The sequence below is a fragment of the Cyclopterus lumpus genome, chromosome 19 (assembly GCF_009769545.1).
Source record: "Cyclopterus lumpus isolate fCycLum1 chromosome 19, fCycLum1.pri, whole genome shotgun sequence".
Taxonomy (NCBI): domain Eukaryota; kingdom Metazoa; phylum Chordata; class Actinopteri; order Perciformes; family Cyclopteridae; genus Cyclopterus; species Cyclopterus lumpus.
Window position 1 is genome coordinate 13,015,708 of NC_046984.1, and position 24,546 is coordinate 13,040,253.

Genomic DNA, 24,546 nt, shown 5'->3' on the forward strand with positions numbered 1-24,546 from the left:
GCCCCCCCGTGGAAGTCAAGTCAACATCGGTGCACCATTTGAAAGTTGGAGACTTCAACCTCTGCAGCGGCCACACAGAGACTCTGATCTCCATTGTTTTTCCTCTTTTATATTTTTGTTCTGATCACTTTACTTTTAAGCCATTTAGATTGTATTTCTTTTCTCAAAATACCGTGTCTGGATCCTCTGTTTTCATGAAACCTCCGTTCTACAGTTAATACAACATATACATTTCAAGTCATTGGTTTTAACACAGAGCTGCAAAAAGCATTGTAATATTAACAAGCTCTGACATGTCATACTCCCCAGTGCTCTGAGGTGATGACAGGTGTGTGATCCTCTGATCAATAACCTTCGGAGGAGGAGATGTGAGGTTGAGGTCCTCCTATAATTGCATACTGGCCAGAGAGGAAGGAGGAAGGCTGCATGGTGTTGTTGTCAGAATAAGCCAGTGATCCATGAAAGCCCCAGCAGAGCTCAGATAATTGGAGCCTTTCCACCTCGAAAGTCCCAAGATACGATTTCACTGCAGACATCAAATGAGAGGATGCTTAAAATTCGCCACAGTGATTACAAAATGAAATGAAGTTTGTTTTCCATTTGGGATGTTCAATCAAGCAGGAGCGAATGTAAAATCACAGGTAATTTCTAAATATTAATCGTATACCATTTAATCACTCGCTAGTGCAAATGCTTCAACTTTATTCATCAATTTAGAGCCTTTGATTCCTGGTCATTTCGATGTGGAATATCACGTCCAAACGGAGAGAATTATATTTTCCCTTCTAGACCTACTGTAGATGTTCCTGTATGTGTCAGTTGATTCATTTAGTTTTACTTTTAATTTGATGTAATATTCTATTTATTTTTATTTTAAAACTCTATTTAATATTTGTCACCATTGTTTTTACAATTTCTAGACATTTTACACCGATGCTTTAGTTTATGGGCCGTAAAATATTTTCATACATTTGTTCATTTGTAATTGGAAACAATATTCTCCATATTTTTTTGCCATACATTTATAATTAATGTATTTATTTTAATTTGTTACACTTTTCTCTATAAATTGTAACAAATTCCAAAACAAATTTTACATTTAAAAATATATAGCATTACCAACCCTTTTGATATGCTTTAAGCTCCATCAAAGGTGCAAAAAGCTTGATAGATACCATGACTAAAATTCACACACTTCCACATGAGCAATTAACCAATTTCCATTTGTGCAAACATATCTTTATTTGATACATTTTCAAAAGCAAAGTGTATAAAAAAACAAATGACACACAAATGGTCACTGAGTCCACACGTTTTTTGAAAGAAACCAACAGTTGTACAAGTGCAAGGCAATAAAGCTTTTGTAATGGTTTACATAACTGTGTTACATAAGTTAATGAGTATGTACATAATGAAAGTCATAGCCATTCCTTACTGTGGTTACAATTAGATGCTAAAACAGATTCCTTATCCGTAACTTGTATTTCAGTTTTCTTATGTGATTAGATTCTGTTAGTATTTATAGTTGATGTCACAAGGAATGGTGGTAGATATCTTAATAATAATATAATATAATATATAATAATATTAATTGAAAAATGGGGTCATGAACATAAACTTAGCCTTTTACGGAGTTCAGTGGATATGAAGAAAAGTTGAGATGAGATCAGTCAAAACAGAGAGAGCTTATGCCTGGGGGGGGGGAAATAACAAACTAAAACCAAACAGAAAGACAAATAAAGCATCCCATTTAAATTAATCCACATTTTCAATCCCACTAATTCCACTGACGGCACTCTGTATCAATCTGACGGGCGTCCAAACCCAGGCTTGGAGTTGACCTCAGTTGGATCAGAGCAGATGTTTGTTTTTAAATCTTCCTCATACAGTCATTGTGTTCACAGGCGCCTCACTCTGGACCTGCGAGCTTTGAGCTGCCTGACTGGCAATCTGATTGGCTGCTTGTTGAATCTTTCCATTATTTCTTTGATTCGTGACAGGTTAGTGCGTCCGATGATGAAATCGCACCTGGTGGCGCCCATCTCGTAGCCCACCTCGCACTTCTTACTGGCGAGGCTGTAGCCTTCAGCTCTGGCTCTCACTCTGTACTCTCCCGGGTTCAGCAAGCGCCAGTAATCGCCATCAGAAGCTGAAAACACACAGAAAACAAATAATTTGGCATTTATGTGTGTAGTGACTTGTTAGTTGGGGTGTTGCATGCTCAAACTAGAAAGCTGCACTCAGTAGAGTGCATATCCAGGTGTGTCTGAGGTCACATTTAGTGGTTAGGTAGGAAGTCCAGACACCCAAAAGTATAGACACAAGCACTGAAAGAGTTTTTCGACATTATAATGATTAGTGGAGCAGCAGCAATATGCAAATGTTGTCCTACAAAGCTAAATGTTAAGCAGTGGCTTCATCTAAAGGCTCAAATAAAAGTTGGAGAGTTCTCTGTGTTCTACTTTTGTGAAGGGAGGTGCTCTACATTCCTGCCTAGATTGTTAAAAATAGCTCTGCTTTGTCATGTTGGATTTTCTTTGTCTCTTTGTGCTTGATGCTGGCTTTATGTAACCTGGGGCGTGCTTGTGGTGTATTTTTAACCTTTGACAAATTCACAAAAATGACAGCGTTGCTTTTTTCCGGTCATCCAAATACCCGCCTGACACATCTGAGACAAATGAAATATGATGGCATGTCTGTCTCTGATGCTCATCTGTACTCGATCCAAACAGTTACACGTGGACATCTACGCTCACATTGCTCACATTACTCACATACGGATGGCAGAAGGGAATCTAATTGTTTCCTGAAATGCGTCGATATAAAATGCTAATGAGCTCATTAGTTCTCAGTCTGTTAAAACGTCTTTCAGATATGAATGTGCACGAGTAGCATCCAGGCTTTCTCAGTGAATACAGTTGTTTCATCCAGATGGGAGAACAACTGATGTGCACTTTGAAGGTGTTTACACTTCCAAAGCAAATTCAAAGCAGCTGAAAAGGTAACCATTTTCAAAAATAAATAGTCGAACATCTTTCCTGACTGCAACTAAGTCTGCAAAAATTAAATAGTGGCTTGTACTTCCAGGAATAATAATGTCTAATGTCCTTTTGGACTTTCGATTTCACGCTCTAAGTACAACACTTCTCGGCTTTGAATGCTGCCCTTTTAGGCATCAGCAGAGATTGCCTGAAGGAGCCACGATCGATTGTCAAACGCAGAGCAGGAATTACTATGAATTGAGTCAGACTCCAGCCGGCTCCAGCTGCTTTAGATCAAGCAGTTTGTTCCATGTTACAATGGAATACTATCTTACTGTAAGAGTGACTCATTCCTGAGGAATAATGTGAAGAGACGGTCCTTCTGTTCTCCCACTTTAATTAAAATGTCTAGGCTTACTCACATAAAATGTAAAGAATGAAGGTAAACATATCCACATGCTGCAATAAACAACATTTCTTTTGCATTGGTTGCTCACTCGAATGAAACATTACATTAACAGTTTAAATCCTACATGAGAATCAGTTGAAATGTGATGTTGTACCTGTGCGAATATCATGACTGATGCCCTCCACAGAGATGATGGCATTAGCTATTCCGCGACCTTGCAGGTCCCTCACCACACCTTTGATCCCACGATGCACCTGCACATGAACAAGACACGGCCCATGCAGCCAGGTGTGAATCATGTTCCAAGTTGACCCCATCAAAGTCCACTTCATAATTTAATACAATGTATATTACACGACGTGATGACATGATGTATAATGGATGATCTTCAGTTCAACAGAACTGTGAAGCATGCTTTTCCTCCTCAACCAGCGTCAATATTTAAATAAAAGCTAGTGTCCAAACATAGGGCCCGATCTTCTGAAGAGAGAATATAATATATAATATATAAGTACAATGCAGCCACATTTTGGCTGAATTTGGAGGACAAACTTTTGCAACCCTCAGTATCCTCGGCTTTTACTGCACATTTCAGAGATTGTTTAAATTGTACATTAACAATTCAGTATGTGTAGACTGTGTGACCGTAAAAATACTTTAGGGAGAGGAATAACAGGAACACATTGAATTGTGTTTATGTGCGTGCGGCCTGGTTGCGTGCAGGAAGGCTTCCGTGTGTGACTTTGTGATTCGGCAGTCTGCCTCCTACCTGCTCCATGAAGACAAGAAGAGACTCGCGGTTGTTCTCCCACTCCTCAGGCAGTTCGCTCTCATGAGGGAACTTGTCGCAGCCCACAAACATCGACAACTCAAAGCAGTTGGTGTGCAAAAAGCTGAAATCGTTCATACCTGCCAAGAGAGAGAGAGAGAGAGAGAAACACATCTGAAGGACAGCGACAACTGCGGTCCACATTTTTTATTTTATTGGAAAGAGGTCGTGCTGTTATTAAAGCCTATTTTTGTTTCTCTGCCTTTTTGAATTCATACACGATGCTTCAAACTAAAACCTGGAAGCTTTAAAACCAAAGGGGGTTCAGGACTGAATATGCAAACGTGATAAAAAAAAAGCTCAGAGCTGAGCAGAGAAATCCTGCATAACACAATGTCAGCAGCATCAGTGAGAAAACACCCGGGCAGCTATGAACACTAACTGCCAGCCGCAGTGTGCCAGGACGCTCCGTTGATGGTGCCGTCCTCCTTGGCAAAATCTTTTGTGTGGCAGACCCTTTGGTTGGCGGTCGTCATCAGGCGGTGGGTGGACGCGTAGGAGAAGGCCAGCCAGCGGAAGACGTTGTCATCCGGGGTGGGGGTCTGCTCCCTGGCCACCCCTCGGGATCGAGTTTTGTCATATGGGAAGGTCACCACCAGCTCCCCTCCCTGGATGTTACCGCCCAGCACAAAGGGCATCTTCTCCATCCATGCGATCAGGGCCCGCGTCTCCACGGCAACCTACAGCGGGGACACACGGGAGAGGGGAGGATAATGTAATTCATGCAATCATCTCAGCGCGGTGATTGCTAAATGAACTCCCCTCACTGAAAACAATTTAATTTCAGTGTGCTCTCAAGAGGGAGCGATAGAGCTGTTCACACACTCCCATGCTGAGAACTGATTTCACTAATATACATTCTGAAAAGTAAACACATTTGTTGCTGCTGTTTGGACTTAAGAATTAAACCAGCCCTCCTATCTCCAAGCGCTGGCGGTGGCCATGTCAGTGAGGGCGAGCGCGGATGGGGATCCCGGCTCCGCAGCTGCAGCAGCTATTCTGCAGGTTTTCGCGTGACTCACTCGCGGCTCCCGGTAACGTCAGAGCTCCAGTGATGATGAGCTTTTAATAGATTGCTGGGTTTATTTTAGCTCGCCGCCTCTTCGTCACAAATAGCTGATGCATCTGCGTCTCCCAAAATAGATTTAGCGCTTGTATGCCCACGAGGCTGTTTCATCCTTTTCAAGATGCAGATGGCCTTTATGTGGGAAATGTGTTTGTTAAACTGGAGGAAGTGCAGGACAAGGACACGGAGTCAAGTTGTCACCTTTTCGGAGGTAAAGTCACTGGAAACTGGATGGCGTTCACATTAATAATAATAATAATAATAATGATAATAATAATAATAATGCATTGAATTTATATAGTGCTTTTCATGATACTCAAAGACACTTCACATAATTATAACATCCTAAAAGCTAAAAATAAATAAGAATAACTAAAATACAGGTAAAACAAATAGGGACTTTCTCAGTCGCTCGCATCCTAATAAATAAAAATAATAAAAACAATCACACATTATTAAAGATGAGTTTGCAGCCTACAGATTTTGGTCAGATATATGGTATTTCTCTTTGTAATCTGATAATTCCATGCAAGGAATTCCCTGTAAGGATGCTGAAATATACACATTAAAGAAGTTCAAAATACAGTGGATCGCACTCACTGAGGCATTTCTGGACAAGTACCACTCTGGGATGGGCACATGGTGGTTGAACATTTTGCGAGGGATCCACTTCTTGGCCTCGCCTTCCCACAGTATGGAGTTGAGATCGGGGAAGTTGTGGTGAATGTCTATTCCGTCACTGCTCCATCGACCCAGAGACCAGCCACTGAGCTCCGAGCCCTGGGCAGAAGAACACGAAAAAACGGACCAAATGTGAGGGAAAGACAGAGAAAATGATAGTTAGGTTATCATCACACTTTGCCTCCCTGCTATCACAACTCATCCACAAAAAGCTACTGAACTGTGTCGCTATGCAGAGTGGGTGCAGCAAGACCTTTTACATGAGAGAGTCTCAATGTACTTTTAAAAATAGCGTAATGAAGATGTATTCATCGAATTGGCCATAATAAAATGTGATTATTTAATTGTTTTATATTTTACTCGATTATCATTATTAACTTTTTTTTTGGTTCATGTGTGTTTGTTCTTGTTTTGTTGTTTTTCATTCTTGTCTTAATTGTATGTCTTTGTATTGCGTAATGTTATTACTGTTGAAAAATGTAAATAAAATAAGCAGTTAAAAAACTTAATTATTTGAACTGAAAAACATATAACAAATATGCCACTAAGAATAGTCTCATCTCTTTTAATGTACATAACAATGTCAGTACACACAAGGAGTGTGAATAGTTTGCATTCGCACATCAGTTCACTAAATTACATGATGCCATTCACAATAAAGATAACAAGCACTGTCAGATTTTTCCTTGACCTATTTTTGGTTCAGAAATATTGTGCCTTTCATCAAGCAGGCGTGCATCTGATTTACATTGTTTTAATTTTTAAAATGTTGTATTTTACAGCAAAACAGCCAGCCCATGTCCACTTATGTTCACTTATATAACACTTGCATTGTTCATCAGGGCATTTTATTTATTCCACCTGATTATTCAGACCAATTTCCCAAAAGATAGGCCGGCGCGTTATGAGGTCACTAATGGAAATAAATGGTCGCTTGGTCTTGCAGACCTACCATTTCAAAGGCCTTCTCGTACCCATCGGGGTTGATAGAAGGCAACAGATGGATTCTGGTCTCTTCCACCAGGTGACGTATCCGCTGGTTGCCAGACAGATACTCCAAACACATGAACTGCATCAGCAGGAGGAGCAGCTCTCGTCCCAGCACCTCATTACCATGGGAACCTGCTGTGTAACGAAACTCTGGTTCACCTGGTCAACAGGTTCACACGAAGAAAGAGGGGGATTATGTATGCAATTACTGCAACTACACTTACGTGAGAAAGAGGAAAACACTCAGTGGGACGTCTCTGATGTTGTTATTATTATCACCGCCAGGAGAATCGCTCGCACGTGTGAGTGTGTGTGTGTGTGTGTGTGTGTGTGTGTGTGTGTGTGTGTGTGTGTTTGTGAGTGAGTGTGCACCTCTGTGTCCGTCCACGGCTAATCTCCCTCACCCTTTCTAAAAACATGTAGCTATGGGTAAACGCACACAGCTGCCTCAGATACAGTATACTCACCAACTTCATGTTCTCCCGGGTTGTCAGAAATCTCTATGGCGTACAGCTTGAGGCCACTGTGGCTCTTTCCTATGTTATAGATCCGGGTGATGTTGGGGCACATTTCATTGACCACCTTCATAAGCTGTGGAAGGTAAATAATGAAGCATCAGCTCTTGATAAATAATACAAATCATGTTTTTGGATTCAACTGTTGGACACTCAGTGAGGATTATTTAATGTTAAAGCATCACTTCAAGGTGCAAAAGGAACATTTAGCGACTAATACTGTCCCCCTTTCCTTATGTGAAACCATGGATACAGGAACGTATTTTCCTCAATGCGCTTATTACTATGATCAATAGAGTCCTGCACGAACACACAATTTCATGACAAAGTTTGAGAAGTTTGGGTATTTTTAGGAAAAGGTGATGTCAAATACTTCCATTCACCAATCAGGATTTGAATCTGAATCTGATGATGGTTGGTGGGTTGTTTGGTTATTGTTGAATTAATAATATCGAGAGATGCTTTCTTTTTTTAACTTTTGGCTGTTGCCTATTTAATAATGAATATCACATTAAAGCTTAACACTTGATGCCAAGTTTTCAAGTATTTTAATTGGTGGACCTACTACTTGAATTGACAGGAACTTGTTATTGGACATTTCAAAAACAATATCGCCAGTGCGGTGTCAGAGACCTTAATTAATAAAACTGGAGAAGGAAGGAAAAGCAGTCGAGGTAATTAGCAAGACAGGCTTGTGGAAAAGCTGATTAAAATGGCAACAACTAATCATTTACCCACGTGGGCATGAGTGGAGACACAAAGAGGAAGTGCAGCAGGGAGAAAAACTAACAAGCTGTTAGGAAATATGTGTTTACTTGCTCTTCCAGCTGCTGCAGAAGCCATTAACCAGTAAGGAGTAATGGGGCTTTAATTAAGTGGTTGAATTTGGACTTTTCCAACCAAGCTAATCATTGAACAAACATCTGGTCGTGTTCATAAAACAAAGCATTACAAGTCCGCCGTGACATTTTTGCTTCTGGTTTAATAAAGCATTCCCTTGATGCATTTACTTTGAGTGTATTGACCAGGATCAATAGAGAGCACACTGTCTGGCGGTGTTTTTACATACGCTATCTTCACTTCATCACCACTAAGTAGTTAGTACATTTTCAGGCTTCATCCAGCATCTGGATTTATTATAAGATAATAAAAGTGATGAATTACAGCCAATATATCCACCATCGCATCGAGCGAGCAGAAAGCTGACGGAACTGGAGATGTAACACGAGGGCGGCCCAGGGTCTGACGCACGTCCATTTCGTGTTATGCCCAGGAATCTTATTTGAGTCTTATCGACGTCCCTTTTTACATTCATGGCCCAAAGGTCAATAGCGAGAGGCAGCCATGGCGCTGCTCAGGCCATTGGAAATAATGGGTTTAAGAGCGCAGTGGTTCTGTTGTCTTGTTCTGTGTGAAAGACTCTTTCGCTGTGAGCCACTGGCTCATCAGTCGCCATGTTGAGAGCCATTGAGAGACAATAGATATGCTGTGAATTTAAATGTAGCCCCTTTTAAACTAATGTTGTCATTGAAAATACGTTTCTTGACGTGCCATGGTATTTTAATAAAGCCTTAAACTATATCCACGCTCTGACAATACCAGTATCCCCAAGGCTACTACAGTGACATTCAGTCGTGATCTAACAAAAGGACAGTCCTTAAGCAATATGAGAGACATTTTTTCACTTCTCTCATGGGGCATGCACTTTATTTGATAAGCCACAATGGGCTATTTCCACTTTGAGGTTCTGGCACATAACCTGCATGGAGAAAAGAAATGTCAAGAATGAAAAAGCTGTAGGAATTTTAAAAATAGTCCTTTTTTTGTGAGGGTCTACTGTGGTTGGACACCCTGTGTGAGACACATTAGCCTCCAAAGAAAGAAAGATTTAAAACAGTCAAAAAAAACAGTAAAACAGTCAATTCATTACATTTTATTCCTGGCATTTCCTAGCTGTCACACCAGAACAAAGAAGCTTTACAGTGAGCCTTAAGTTCAGAGCATTAATTGGAATAATAACAGCAGTTTGGGACTCCTGTCGTCAACTGTTTAGCACATGGGGAGCAGCTACATTACAGACGATTGCGAATTCACAGCACTTGTACCTTCGCAAACCACTTAGTCATAGTGTAAGCTGTGACAGATACAGCTGTCCTCCTTCTCACTACAAACGGGCTACTGTTCATGACAACGATATGAATAAGTAATGACATAAGCCAGGAGATGTTAATGCATGGCTGGCAGCGCTCACTTCATTTGTTACCGTTACCACGCCCTGGTGTCTTTGAATAAGCAGGCGGCTTATAGCTGTTGTTTTCTGTTCACTGTGACTCACCTGCCTCATTTCTTTGTAGCTGTGGTGTCTGAAGTCCAAGTCGTCTGTTGTGATGACTTCATTGCGTCTGTGGTAATAATTATTGGGATCTGTGGGCAGGCAGAAAAACAACAAGAAAAGGAGGTGGATGAGTTGTATTTTATTTGCAAATGATCAAGGGTGTTAGATTGAAACTATAAATGTTGTCTTTCCTCCAGTTTAGATTCAGTCCAGACAAATTACAAATCTGTTTTACCTCCATTGATATTATAGAGCCATGCAGAAAGATTTGGTATATTGTCCCAGGGTTTTAAGATTACCTGCTGCCACATCAACACAAAGGCAATTATGTTATTTCAGTTTGTAATGCTCCTGGCACTCGAGTTACACATTAATATCTCAACAGCAACCTGTCTTTGCAGAAACAATGTCCCAGATACTGTGGATAATCTCAGTAGAAGAGCTGTTTGGGGGGTCAATTATTTCACTAGAAAATGTTCTTGTCAATATTCTCCCCAAATCTCAGCACATAAAACAAAAACTATTTTAATTGCAAGATACCAGTAGAGGGAAGTGGGGCAGTTTTGTGTTTTGAAATCGACTTTAATACAGTTGATTTGCTTCCCATTTCCTACTGGCAGTCATCGTAGTCTTTTTTGAACCATGAGGTCAGTCTTTCCCTAACCATAACCAAATGTTCATTGTACCTGTTTTCCTACAAAATGAGTGCCCATATGCATGTTTTCAAACACGGGCCAAAAAATATGCGATAGATTCCTTTCTCATTGCCAGTAGACGAGAATGCCTTTTTTATTCTTCTTTTTCTGATGTTTCACACTCAACTTCACGAACAGGAAACCAGCAACACGGGAACAATGTTGCAGTTCCATCAGTTACTTATTCAGTCTCTCTTTTCATTTGAATGAAGTGCGTTGAACAATGATAAACGAGGTCAAATTGCTGTTGTCTGACTGGAATCTGGTAGCTTTGATGAGATCATATTAAGTGTATGTTTTGTATAAATTATAACAATCTTCCAGTTGATTATTTATTGTGTATTAACTTTAAAGCGTGTGAATGCTGATCATAATATTTCCGACTGAAGACAAAAGCAAGATGTAACCTGGTGTTTGGAAACATTGGGAAAGGAGCTTTTTATGTTGACAAAGGTAATTTTAACCGAAATCATGAACTTTCTCTAACTTTCTAACTCTAACTATTTGGTTTACCAAGATCTAACCAATCCATAATCATTGCAGTGGTCGATCAGTCTCTCTGTAGTCTCATATCCTGTATCATCCAGACAGTGGCAGGAATAATAATAATAATAATAATAATGCATTGAATTCATATAGCACTTTTCATGATACATAAAGACACTTCACATAATTATAACATCCTAAAAGCTAAAAATAAATAAATAAGAATAACTAAAATACAGGTAAAACAAATAAAACAAATAGGGACTTTCTGAGTCGCTCGGACCCTAATAAAAAACAAACATTACATTACATTACATGTCATTTAGCTGACACTTTTATCCAAAGTGACTTACAATAAGTGCATTAAACCATGAGTCCAATTTCTTCAATAACGTTAAACTACAAAGTGCTATCAGTAAGAGCCATTTAAGTGCTACTAAAGTGTTAAACTACAAAGTGCTCTCTTCTAAAGTGTTAAACTACAAAGTGCTATCAGTAAGAGACATTTAAGTGCTACTAAAGTGTTAAACTACAAAGTGCTCTCTTCTAAAGTGTTAAACTACAAAGTGCTATCAGTAAGAGCCATTTAAGTGCTACTAAAGTGCTACTACAGCGCTACCTTCCCTATTCAAGGTATAGTCGAAAAAGATGTGTTTTTACAATCACACATTAAAAGCAGTTCTGAACAGGTGGGTTTTGAATCATTCATGCGTCTGCTTTGTCCATACAAACCCGTCACCTGGCATAGGACAGCCAAGGATCTCCACTCTCATGCAGATGTTGCCGTTGTGAAACCAGGATTGAGGGTTGACTCGGATGTATCGGCCGACCACCGGCGCTGGGAAGATGTTCCGTACCGGGATCTCTTTTTCCCTATTGCCGGTGAAGATCTACTGAGGCAAGCACATTTCTCCAGTCGGTGAATAAAGGATTTTTAGGATTTTGTTTGTAAAGTGAAACTCAGTTGAATTTCATTCATTTGTTTGTTTTTCATGCACAATGCCTTTTAATCAACAGGCTGGAAATGAGACAAATGAAACCTACAATGTATTTTATTGTACCTGACTGGATGTTAAAAGACAACGTAAAATAATCTAATCAAATGAATTAGTCACTGTGTATGAAGGACAGTAGATTATACATTAAAGGAATAACCAGGACCAATAAATGAAAAATGCTATAACTCTAAAGCAAACACACACGTTCATCCACCTGTAGAACATGATTAAACCTTGATACTCCTGGGTTATTATTGTAAATTGGATCACCCTCTGTTATATTTCTTCTCTGCACCTTTTGGCATTTTGCAAGACAAACAATGCACTTGGCATTTGACATAAAAGGTGTGCGAGTGGGTGAGCGGGGAGCTTGTAGACTGAATTACCGCGGGGACATTATCTCCCACATCTACGACGTCACCAGCCAAGGGAGTGTATAGTTACACCAAAATGTCATTAACTGGGACTTGAACAGCCTCGATATGATCTTCCTCTAAAATATAATCTGATTTGCATGTCTATTGATAATAGGATTATTAATACTGTTATTATTTTACTGGCTTAATTGCTGCTCTTGTTTGTTTTTTTATACAATAAATGCCTGTATTTGGTTTCCATCTATTCAATTAGAAGTGCCGCGACGTAACTCTGACGATGAGCCATGATGAGGTTCCCATCTGCTTGAGGATCATCAGTATTTACTACTGCCTCCAAGCTCATTAAGCTTGGAAATAAGCAAAGATCTACATTATCCTCTGTAATTGCTATCAGGCAACAGAGATTTTTTTTCTATTACGTTCCAGTCAACAAGAGACAGACAAAAACGAGACTCCTCATGGAGTTAGTGTATAAAGAGTAATAATGCTTTTAGATGTCACGATTGTGACTTACCAAGTCATCTGAGCCGTTCTTCAGCGTTATCCAGGTGTGAGAGTCGTTGCTCACCATGACCTTGTACGAGGTCACCCAATCGCTCCTGTCAGCGTGAGGAAAAGAAGAAATATCCCATCAGGCTGAATCCAATGCAAATGAGGTGAACTGTGAGGAAGTCGCTCAGCACACGTCCAGACACGCTTCATTCTTACGGGGCGAATGTCTGTTTAAAAATAGCACAACTGGAGAGGAAGTCAAATAATGTTTATTAGAATTGTCACTTGAGCCTGATATCGCTTAAAGTTTTGGAACAAGACCAAAAGGGAATTGTGTCATGCAGATGTTTTATTTTTTATTTTAACTGGGTCGAGAACTGTATTATTTATGTGACTGATGCTATTGAGAATTCAAACCAGCCATAATATCAGTTAATGTTAAATGAATGGCTTGACATTTTGTGTAATGCACTTGCTTGCTCTGTTGCCAAAGAGTGTGATGAGAAGATTGATACCACTCTCAAGTCTGTACGCTAAAGATAACACTACCCTGCTGCCTTTGAGCTGAGCTTAACACAAACACTGTACGCAGCTCACCTGGCTTTGTCCAAATAATAATGATTAAAAACCTACAAGCACCTCTAAAGCTCTTTTTTGTAATCTGTACACAAGCTGAATTGTAAAAAAGGACAAGCTGAAGTTGCACGCTGTATATTTTGTGCCGGACACATTGACTTTCTGGAGGCTCTGCCGGTTGCCTGGCAACCTCACGATGAAGACAAGACACCAATATTATCTTACTTTAGTCAAGAAAGGAAAGAAAAGTGTGTTATTTCCCAAAAGTCAGATTATTCTTTTTACCAGTAGCCATTTACATCATCAAATTTAAAGTGCTGATGACGTTGAAGTGCATTTAAATAAATCCAGACGCAGATTTACTAAATTACTTAACAGACCATGCATTGCTTTGGATGTTTTAGCCAATCACAGCTGCAAACCACGTTAGTGTGTTTTAGCCATTTTAAACAATTTCCCCTACCTTTACAGTCATCCATTGGCTTCCATCAATTTCCGTACAGTACAAAAAACTATTGTTCCACCTTTAAAACTTGTGTGAGACAGAGCTCTACCAGTGTGAGCAGGATGTAGGTTGACTGTGACTCCCGTGCTGGATGAAGACATCAGCGCTGAGCTGGTGCAGCTGTGTAAGAATTCCCAGTTCTGCTAATTAAAGCACTGTTAGAGACAGAAGCCCCCGAGCTGGCATCGCAGACAGTTACATGCCCTACAGAGCTAATTGCGGGGGAAAGTCTGTCTGAAGCTGGCGGGCTGGAGGCCTTGAAGGAAAATTACAAACACAGCCTGATAAAGTATCTCCCCTTGCTCTCTAACTACACGCCAGTTTCCAGAAGTCGGTGCTCACCCTTTCCAATTAAAAAGCACAAAGGCCAAAAGTTGTCAAATATTATTACAGCGCAAAGTCACAGTACAGTAGATGGTAGGGGGAAATAATTCCCTACCATCTACCTACCGTTTTATTGGTGAATATAGGACCCTGGTTAAATGCAATACTTTTAGCTTATCGCTTTATTGTTGCCAATTCCTTTTATTAAAAGGTATTACCAAGACGGGTGCCTCTTTCTTAGCTACCCCAAAGCCATGAACAAAATACAATGTAGGCCACAAGCTCTCCGTAACGAAACACACACACGCACACACACACACACACACACTGTTTTTGTAACCATTGATTCTGGGTACTTTTGGGCACTCTGGAAAAGTGTTAGCCTTGTTGTGTCTAACGACTGGGTGAACAATAACCATGTTTTAGTTTGGGGAAATAACACATCAAAACAAACCATTGTCTTGGGTACATACTGGCTAAAATGTGATTTTTAGTGGGAAGCGTGTCCGAAAAGGTGACATCCATATTTTAACTTTGCCTTAAAAACAGTACTAAGATAACGTACACTCTGGTACAGTAATTGAAGTCATAGGGATGCGTAGTCAGATTGTAATTTTAGAGAAAATATATATTTTTTTTAATTGTATACTCAGACTGAGACAAAATGTACTCATGAGCTGAGGCAGTGGGAGGTGAGACTATACACATTGCTTTGTATAAATTGCCATGGAGACTGGATGGTACTATAATTAATACCTTAATGAACTTCACAGTCGCCGTGGGCAGCGCACAGCAGATTCATCACATGTCTGCAAACACTGTAAATATAATTCAAATGTATAGTTTAAAATAATCCCTACTTGTTATATCGCTCTTTTAGTTCAGGTCACCTGAGTGTGATGAACAAGCTCACAGTGCAGTGCAATCTTTTTTTCTCCTGTGTTATTTTTTATAATGGAGTGACCTTTTCAGAGATGAAAGACGGAAGCTGTACTCAAATGAAACTCATAAATCCTTAATCCCACAGTGAGGGGATCAGAAAAGACGTGTGAAAAGGGCAAACACCAGTAAAAGTTTAGCGCCATGTGAACAAAAGTCCAAAGTAACATTTTCCAGTTGGGTTTACAGGAAAATCCAAGAGTCATTTAGAGTTCTGGAGCGAGTATTGCAGTCTGTCTACTTCCAGTTTTTATTTCCAATGGTTAATTTGAAACTTGTACCATATGTCATTTTATTTTCGGCCATATGGCTCTATGGGCCGACCACTTCGCTCTAGAATCTAGATCAACATTAACTCAAAACTATTGGATGGATTGGCACGCAATGTTGTACAAACATTATTGCACTATTGAGGAAGAACCCTCCCGACTTTGGTGACCCTCCAATGCGACCCTCAAGAGGGATCTTTGGTTTTAAATGAAATGTCTATTGGATGGATTGCCATGAAAAACTGGTGCGGACATTCATGGCCCATTGGTCTCAGCCGTATACTTTGTGTTTGGTGCTAATGACCAATTGTTATCATGCTAACATACTGATGATGTATGTTTTGTCAAACGTTGGCACGTTAGCATCGTCATTGTGACCATTTTAGCAAGCTGACGTTAGCATTTATCTCAAGGCACCGCCTCACAGCGCTGCTAGCCGTTTTTGTACAAACTTTATGACGCCAACTTGTGCTTGGAATGGACTCCTGATCTAAGATCAGAGATGTCGCAATGCAGGTTATTAAAGCAACATGGGTTTCATGCATATCATATACATTTAAAAAAATATATTTTTCTTTAAAAATACTTTCCTTTGAGCCTTCTCATATATGTACGATAGGGATCTATAATAAATGTGCGGGATTTTAAGCTATGTGAGAGGTTTTCTTTCCGAAAATGAATGTCCTCTGATGGTTTTAAACATCCTTCAAACAGACATCACCAGATATCACCAGGATTTAAGGCAATTTTGAGAACCGGCATAATATCCGTCCCTTACGATTATCGTTAGCTTGGACCAGAAAATCCTCAACCTCAAAATCCTCAACCTCGACCATCTGCAACTCTCCCCGAATGTCTGCTCGGTTCCTACTCACGACCAGAGGGAGCTTCGGCCTTGTGTGACGACTCCTGTGAACTTTGTCAGCCTCCTGGCGTCCACCTCGAACCACTGCAGCGGGTCATCTCTCCCGGCGCACCAGGCCCCATCATAGAGGTCATCTTCATAAAGGCCAGCCTGCAGGCCAGAAACAGCCGTGAGGGTGCATAATTTTAGTCCAGATGCCCGCGTGGAAACGCATACACACACAGTCCGTGGTGGGTGCAACACACCGGCTGGTCGTGCTGGTCGACTCCGCTTGGGTGGTTTTTGTTACGTATATTGAGCTGAGCTGTGCTGAGGTGTTTAGATTTGATCCTCTGAATCTGAAATATTCTGTCCAGGTAAGAATCAGTAGATACATGATGAAGAAAACATATTGAGTGAACATTTTTATAAGAGAGTTCCAGGCTCCAGGAGAGGCGGGCTCATACCTAATTGGAGGGGTTTTGACACCTGCTCGGTTCAATAATGAAATTGTATACCCAGAAGAAAATAGTTTAAATCATACTTACACGTATATATATATCCCAAATCATAAGTAGTGTAGGATGAAAGAAAAGAAAACAATACACATTTTTAAAATTGTAATAGCAATAATGAGAAGCACGTTCCAACCTTTTAAAAAGTATGTGTTTAGCTGCTTTGAAAAAAAAAGCAGCAATCTAGACTAGCAAAAATGCAAGTCTAGATTTATTGTTTAATGATTTGTGAGATTTGCACATCAATTTGTCTGCCAAGGAGGATCTGTTTTATGTTCTGTTTGTCTGTCAGAGAGCAGAACATCGGATTAAAAAGAGACATTGAGAATGGAACAAGTTTATTACTTCTGGTGCCAATCCAGGTGCTGACCCAGAAGCATTACTTCTTAAAATATGTCACAAATATCCTATAAATCTGTCACGCTATTTGTTTTTGCTGCAGGATAAGGATGCTTTTTTTAAACTTTCGAAAAATATTACAATTATTACATTTTTAGAGGGCATTCAGTCTAGAATTTCAAGTGTTCAAGTTTTACTGCGAGGATGAATCTCCTCGAAAACTTTAAATTTGTCACAGAACTTTTGATGTCTGTAATATCAACACACACACACACACAGAGACGCCACACAACAATTCCTTTGTTTTGTGGGTTTCCTGAAGCCTAATGCCTTGTCTTGTGTTGTGTTGTGATGTGTGGACTAAGAGCATGTGTGTGTGTGCTTCATTAATTGCTAGCAGTGCAGCCTGCACACATGCCAATGCCCTCAAAGCACAGCTCGCACTAACAGGAAATACATCTGCTCTCAAATACTAATCCGTTCTATTAGGTTTGGGGATGCGGCCCTGGTTTCATGACATATTACTTTCTCTGTTGATCAGCTTTCGGAGTATTAAAAATCCATATTTTACCGAGCAAAAGCCATCCTCTTTCCATGGAGCTTGAACGTGAACCTAAACTGATCCTGAAATTAAAAGATGCTATCTCTGGATCATATTTCATTTGTATTGCTGCTCAGTGGGGGGAGAAAAATGACACTTCCACGTTGGCTTCGAGGAAATGGTGGGATTTCTCAGGATACAATGCGGGCCGAGCCCCCTTCTGCTAGGCTTTCCCAAAATACCAACACTTTACATTCCTGTCTCACCTGAATGTTAAGACGACCTCTGTGCGCTCCAAGGCCGTAGCGTTTTGTAGTTGAAGCATGAAGCTGGAAGTCATCAATCTTCACTGTCTCCAGTCCCATTGGAGGGCATTCTGGGTAACAAGAATGACAAATTGGCTTGTGACGGTAATGTTATGTATCACGTGTTGCTTTGCTCCAGGATCATTGCTTTCTGGAGCTTCTCACTCCTTGAATCAGCAGTAATGAGCAATTTAGACTTTTTTTTAACTCAAATGTGTGACACAACAGACATTATGAGCAATAAACAGTTTCATTTAGATAATGTGAAAAGCCCAAATTAGAGCAGAACGTGATTGTTATAATAGCGTTTCTTCATTCTCCATCCGAAACAACACAAACACACAATGCAATCTCTTTACACCATGGAGTTATGTTATCAAGCTTTAAAGTGAGGTCTCTTTTGTAGCTATAATTTGATCACCTGTAGGAGAGAAATAAAGAATGAAGAAATCATCAAGTGCATGAACATTTCACACTTCTGTCTGTCAACTAATTGCTGTGCATTTGAAGGAAATGGAGTTGACACGTGTCAATCTTCATGGATGATGAATGACTGTATGCTAAGCACATTTCCTTTTTGTGATTTTGCAATGCACACCTTTCACAGCCATCTAACTGCACCGTGAGTACATGATTAAATTGTCAAAATGACTCAAGCAGTTTCATGAAAGAGAGAAAATGGGAAATTGCAGCAGCGAACCTGTCGAGCATGTTCAAAGACGTCTGTAAAAAAGATATGTAATTAGATCAGAGGAAGAAATTTCAATGTCAGAAAGGTTTTGGATAACTAAGAGGCATATTCTCATATTACCTGCCAACTGCATGGTTTTTTTTTTAGCCTGTCCCATTAGCAGAAATTGGATAAGCTGACAGGTCAAAATCAAAAGAAGTTGTGCAAAAATACCTTTTGCACAACGTAGTTCCCTTGGAGCACTCCAGCTTATATTAAATAGCTCTTCCGACAGATAGATACAAAATAAATTAAAGTAGCAGAGGAGGATGTATACTGCCATTAAGTTTGTTGTGTGGTTCAAGCTCCAAAAAAATACATCCTATAGGATGTATTTTAAAAAAGCATTATGGGAAATGTATACATTTCCCATAATGCTTTTTTCCACGCCCCTCTGGTTTAAAACAGAGGCATTCTGTCTCCAAGCACAAACAGAAATAACCCTGATGACATCGCTATGACCTCATCAGGAATTTTGAGGGTTATTTTCACAGACTTCTCAGACTTGTTTCTACTTCCGGATCACATGTTCATTACTGTAGATGATGATACTCGACTTTACTGTGCAGGTTTCCTCACAGTCCACGAGTAATCCAGGCTGCATTGAGTCCAACAGTTTGTATCCAACAGTTTGTATCTTTACGGCAATTAGCAGTAAAATAAATGACTAATCATTTTGCAATCAACCCCTTTGAGTATGGCAATTATCCAGTAACACATGCTGATGCCACTGCAACGGGTTGGCAGGTATGCAGCCACCTTCATGGCCTTTATTTGAGAGGAATCCAGTCTTTAAAAGCTGCACCTCACTTCACTGCTGGAAGGAGTTCATTTGAACAAATGCCTTGTTTGAAAGTGATTGCAGCCCCTGAGTCAGTGTTCACAAAATAGAGCTCTTGGCTCATCTTTTACACTACAATGAATATCAAAAGCAGTGAGCGTCCAATGAGCAGATATAGGTTGATGTGTAAAATCAGACCATGTGTGTTTCGGTTTGCAAGACGTCAACCCAGGGATCACAGAGCTAGAATATCAGAGCAAGAATTTCCGATTGGCTGCCGGTATGTTTTTTTACATGCAGCATATGCTGCACATGTTGCTGTCACACAGCCAGGACTGACTTTGCAAAAAGCTCTCCCAAAAGTTTGACAGGCACAAAGAAGACACAAATACTTTTTTTTTTTTTGTGGTGTTAGGCTCTTACAAGATTAATGCATGTGAATTTGGAAATATTCTGAAGTTGATATACATTGCAAAGCCAGAAGATGGCTTAGCTGTTTCAGCAGCCTGGTATGTCTGAGACACGCTGAAGCCCGGCAAACACATGAATCAGGATTTATAAGACGCCACAAAGAGGATCGGCATCCACAATCCACACATGAGATCATTTATGTTCGGTGCATGAATGAAACATAGCTTGAGAGCAAATTTGATTTCTGCTGTAAAACTGAAGCATACAAGTTTTTTTAACAACCACTGGTTAGACCAGTTAGCATAGTATTCACAGTAACTCTATAGAGCAACACGTGTTGATCACGTGTGACCCTGTATTCCTACATACAAAACCCACTCTCACGCCGCAGGCTTTCTGTAAGGAGCCAACATATAAGGGACATCTTGGACTTCGAAGCAGCCCAAAAGATAAAGGTTAAAGTGAGACCAGGAAACGTTTGCTGAACTGTGACCTCTGAGGCCACAAAGGACAATTGTGGGATTACAGCACTAAAAAGTCACTTTAAAAGAAAATCATTTAATCATGTAACTCACTGTGACATACTTTACTCATTAAACATAAAACTATGCACTTCTTTTGTGCTATTCAGCTGCACACACTCATCCTCTGCTGTGATATCTGAGTGCAAACATGTTGTTTCAACACATGTTAGACTGAATAACAAATGAACATCTGTTCAATAAAAACTCTGAAAGTCCTCGTTGGTCTAAGACCCCGGATTTATTAATTCCCTATTGCTAAACAATTTCTCAAACTGATGCAGCTCTTGATATATAGACATAAGTACATGATTTTCTTAAGGTTACATAAATCAGCTGGAGATGCTGAAACAGATTTGGAAAAAAGATTTGTGTTGAGTCACAGTTTCAGCCGTGAAAAAAAAGATGTGTGGAGCCTGAGCCTTCCAGATCTCGACTGTTTGCTGTTCTTTGTGGAGTTCCCATTTTCCAACAAGCAAAAATATCAAACTTTATGCTCCCATTCCAAACTTTCTGTCTGTCTTGGTAGGTTTCTTAGCTTCAACATAAACACATCAATTCACAGTTGGCCACCACAGCCTTTCTTAACCTTTGAGAATTATTAAATACAGCTTCCCATTGAGCTAAAAATGTCTGACAAATAAGTCCAATAAGGGCAATATCACAACGTTCAGGGCTGTGGAAAGTCTGAGGTCAAAGCACATGTGTTTCGCCCTAAATCACGCTCTCAGTTGAGCGAGTTTAATCTGTCATCCGACATGACAGGAAGGCTACAGGGGCATCCTGGCTTCAGTTTAGCAAATATATCGTGATCCATGGAAACCAAACACAATGCTTCATAGGCAAAGAAGACATCCATGCCTCTGTGGCTTGACTCCACTTCTGAGAGCCGCGTCTTATATTGCCAGACTTTTTTCTCTCAGGGAAAATATGCTCCCTGTAACACTCTTCCCCTTTCCAAAAAAATATGTGTCATTTCTGAGAGAGTTTGTTTCTTTTCTCCCATCCTAACGGCTACTGTTAAAGCGGGGAAATGGAGGCACGGTGAATATTTATGACATCATGAATTTCCTATAACAAGCGAGAGAGCGTCAGCGGTTGTTCGCTCACCTTCTTTTATCGGGTTGTATTGACCGTCTCCTTCTGAGATGCTGTTTGGGGTTTTCAGAGCGCTCTTATTGTTCTTCTCTGCCTTTTTGTTGGCTGTCCTCACTAAGGAAGGAAGGAAGGAAATGACATTAATGCAGGAACAGAAATACAAGTTTTTCCATTATTAAAAGGGGCTTGGCGAGGTCCATTCACCTATAAAACTGCTGATATATTGTTGAGAGAAAGAGAGTGTAGACCCAGAAAAATAAAAGCTTTGGTTGGATTCAGTCCAACACATTTGGATAGATTCAGGATTTGGTTCTGAACCAAGGGAATTAGAAAATATTGAACTCTCGTGCTCCTTACATTCAGTTACAGTATGTTTCTCATTAAAGATCTTTAAGGTGATCTGTACAAGAGGCAGGATGGAGGTGTGTGCTTTCTATGTGAGCGTCTCATTCTGGGGACAGGTTCAATGCTCAGCTCCAGGCTGCATATGTGGTGCAGTGCAAAAGATTTAAAAGGCTTTGAGATATGATCATTTAAATGTTGGTGAGATACAGGCAATATTCAAGGCGATTTACGGTACATACAATATAAGTAATTGTATTAAAAAAATATATATATATATATATATATATATTTAAAATTACAATTAAGTACCTTTAAGCATTGCAATCATTTGTGAGCATTTGTATTTTTGTTAATATGATGCTGTGTGATCAGTTAAAAAAATAAACCAGACAACTCTATATTTCACTGATTTCATATTTCTGCTCAAGTCCCACCTGCAGCAGGTATCCCTGCTGAGACACGTGAAGCCAAGATGCCTGAAACATGAGGTCACTGTCGACACAGCTGCTCTATATTATCTGCCACCAACCAATACAAAAGCCCTCACGTCTGTTCCTGTCCTCCAATCACCTGGCAGGATCTCAAACATACCTACAAACCTGCTTCTGCATGTGCTGGGAGTCCCATATGGAGCCGCACATGTCTGTGTGGGCTGTAACAGAACAGCGCTGCTTTGGGGGAAAGAAAACGTGGCTATGCCATGTGTTCTGGCACCTTCATGTAACGCCGCCCTGACCTCTGCCGTGGGTGAGGCTGTTAGTCCCGCTGCTGTGGAGAAACATTCCTCTGATCTAGGTGGGGTTGGGGGGGGGTTAAGGAGGAAGACTACCTGAGGAGACCATTGTTATTGTTTTGTTTTTTCCTCTGCACATCGCCATGTGAATTGAATTCAGCTGCTCCTCTGAAGTCTGCAGCGTGTTGGTTGAGAAAACGTAACCTTCAAATATAAATCAACCTGCAACTTTTGATGTGTTGTCGTTTTCAGCCTTAAAGTCAACTGGAAGGTTAAATGTCACTTTAAAAGCATCAGATGATGCAAAAAGCCACAGAAGCAGGTGTTATTTTTACTGTTTGGTTCCAAAGCATATCCATAGTTTTTTCAGAACTTTAGTTTTCTAACTAAACTCTTATAAAGACTTTAATAGAGCACAATTGCTTCATTTAGTGAAGGACTTCTCGAAAGAAAAATTGTTTTACTCCTACTACGAGTCGCTGAAGCCAGATTTACTGAAGTTGTCATCTAAAAAGAGGGCAGTTCTTTTACCTGATTTTGCATCAGCGGTAGTTTCACCCGTCTGCCTGCCGCTGCCTGCCTTTCCCTTGGGGACTTTCTTGGTGGGGTGCTCATGCCTGTCAGGTGTCGAGGCCACAGGCTTCTCCGGCACTTGCACCTGGTTGTACTGCTCTCTTGTCAGCAGCTCCTGCATGTAGTAATCCTCATCCTCGCCGGCAGAGGTGAGGTCTGCAAGTCCCACGATCAGTCCCAGCAGAGCCAGGGGGGTCAGGAGGCTGAGGCGCTGTCTTGTCATGACCCGGGGGATTATCTCCGGCTGTGAGTCCCGATGCCGTCTCCAGAGGAGCCTGCTGCTGCTGCGGTTCTGCGTCCCATCAACTGCTCTCTTTCCTCCCCCTTTCCCACTCCAACGCGGGAGAGTTCACAAAGTTCTCTGAGCGCTCCAAGTCACTGACGAAAGCAGCGCCTACGGAGCAGGAGATGAGGGAGAGGAGAAGGAGACAGGCAGTACAGTTCTCTCCTTTAGATGCTGGCAGGTGACTAAAAACAAACCATGTTTTCTTTCTTTTAGATTTAAACCAGTCCAGGCTACGGACACATTGCAGTTATTGTATTGGTGTGTGTTGAAGTGAAATAAGGGTAGAGGTCTCTCTGGGAAACATACATTGACACATTCAGGATCTGCTTTCATCTCCATCTCCTCCCACTCTGTCTAGGGCAGGCTTTAACCAGAGGAAAGTTTCTTCTTTCCTGCGGGGGAATCAACTCGGGGGGCTTGAACTGCTCTTAACCAGTTTGCAATTTTGTGTCCAAAGGAAAAGCAGAGGCGAGTTTCCTGATCCAAGCAGGGGTGTGTTTTGAAGTCCAAACTGGCAAAACAAAAAGCACTCCCCAACCAACAGTAGCAGTCATCTTTCCCGGAGAGTTTAGTAAAAAACACACTCATTGCGTTGAATGCCGTCTCACACAACATGATATCCCTTTACTGGGAAAGCTAATTAACTTGTTGCTCCTCTTCAAGCTGCCTCATTTGCTGAAGCTGTTCTAGTTTCCGCCAAGCCGTGTTTGGACTCTGTAGTAATTTACACCTTAACAAGCTGCTGGAATAGATCGGAACAAACTCTCTGTGGAACGTCCGTCCAACTGGATGCCCCGTGTGTCACACCTCATCTTGTCAGTGCAGTCTGTTCCCCTCTCTCTCTCTCTCTCTCTCGCTCTCTCACTCACACACACACACATAAATACATGACTGCGGGAGCTGATTGAGCCTCACTTTCACAAGAAGACAAAAACAAGCCCAAAGCCAACACACTCCTGATTGAAACCATATTTTCAGCTACAACAATTTTATATTTAAGATAGATGAAGGATCCCAAATGTGTTACATTTGGCATTTAAGTATAGCGTTTGGAGTT

At 40.6% G+C, this 24,546-nt stretch overlaps 1 protein-coding gene across 1 annotated transcript; it reads right to left on the minus strand.

Annotated features, from left to right (window-relative positions):
• Positions 1 to 1,898: 1,898 nt before the first annotated feature.
• Positions 1,899 to 23,426, minus strand: cpxm2 (carboxypeptidase X (M14 family), member 2). The gene is made up of 14 exons (XM_034558894.1): positions 23,162 to 23,426; positions 21,565 to 21,666; positions 17,973 to 18,082; positions 16,343 to 16,482; positions 12,877 to 12,961; positions 11,727 to 11,877; positions 9,807 to 9,895; positions 7,424 to 7,547; positions 6,919 to 7,115; positions 5,886 to 6,065; positions 4,602 to 4,899; positions 4,160 to 4,299; positions 3,545 to 3,644; positions 1,899 to 2,149 (listed from the first exon to the last, which is right to left on the minus strand). Exons 1-14 carry the CDS (start codon positions 23,424 to 23,426, stop codon positions 1,899 to 1,901), a joined length of 2,232 nt encoding a protein of 743 aa, XP_034414785.1.
• Positions 23,427 to 24,546: the final 1,120 nt, after the last annotated feature.

Excerpts from the sequence above, each read along its gene's own strand:
- cpxm2 (XM_034558894.1), bottom strand. The coding sequence starts at position 23,426 with ATGACAAGACAGCGCCTCAGCCTCCTGACCCCCCTGGCTCTGCTGGGA. Across the intron at positions 7,548-9,806 it reads GCTACAAAGAAATGAGGCAG|CTTATGAAGGTGGTCAATGA; the intron begins GTGAGTCACAGT and ends TACCTTCCACAG. Across the intron at positions 2,150-3,544 it reads CAGTCATGATATTCGCACAG|CTTCTGATGGCGATTACTGG; the intron begins GTACAACATCAC and ends GTGTGTTTTCAG.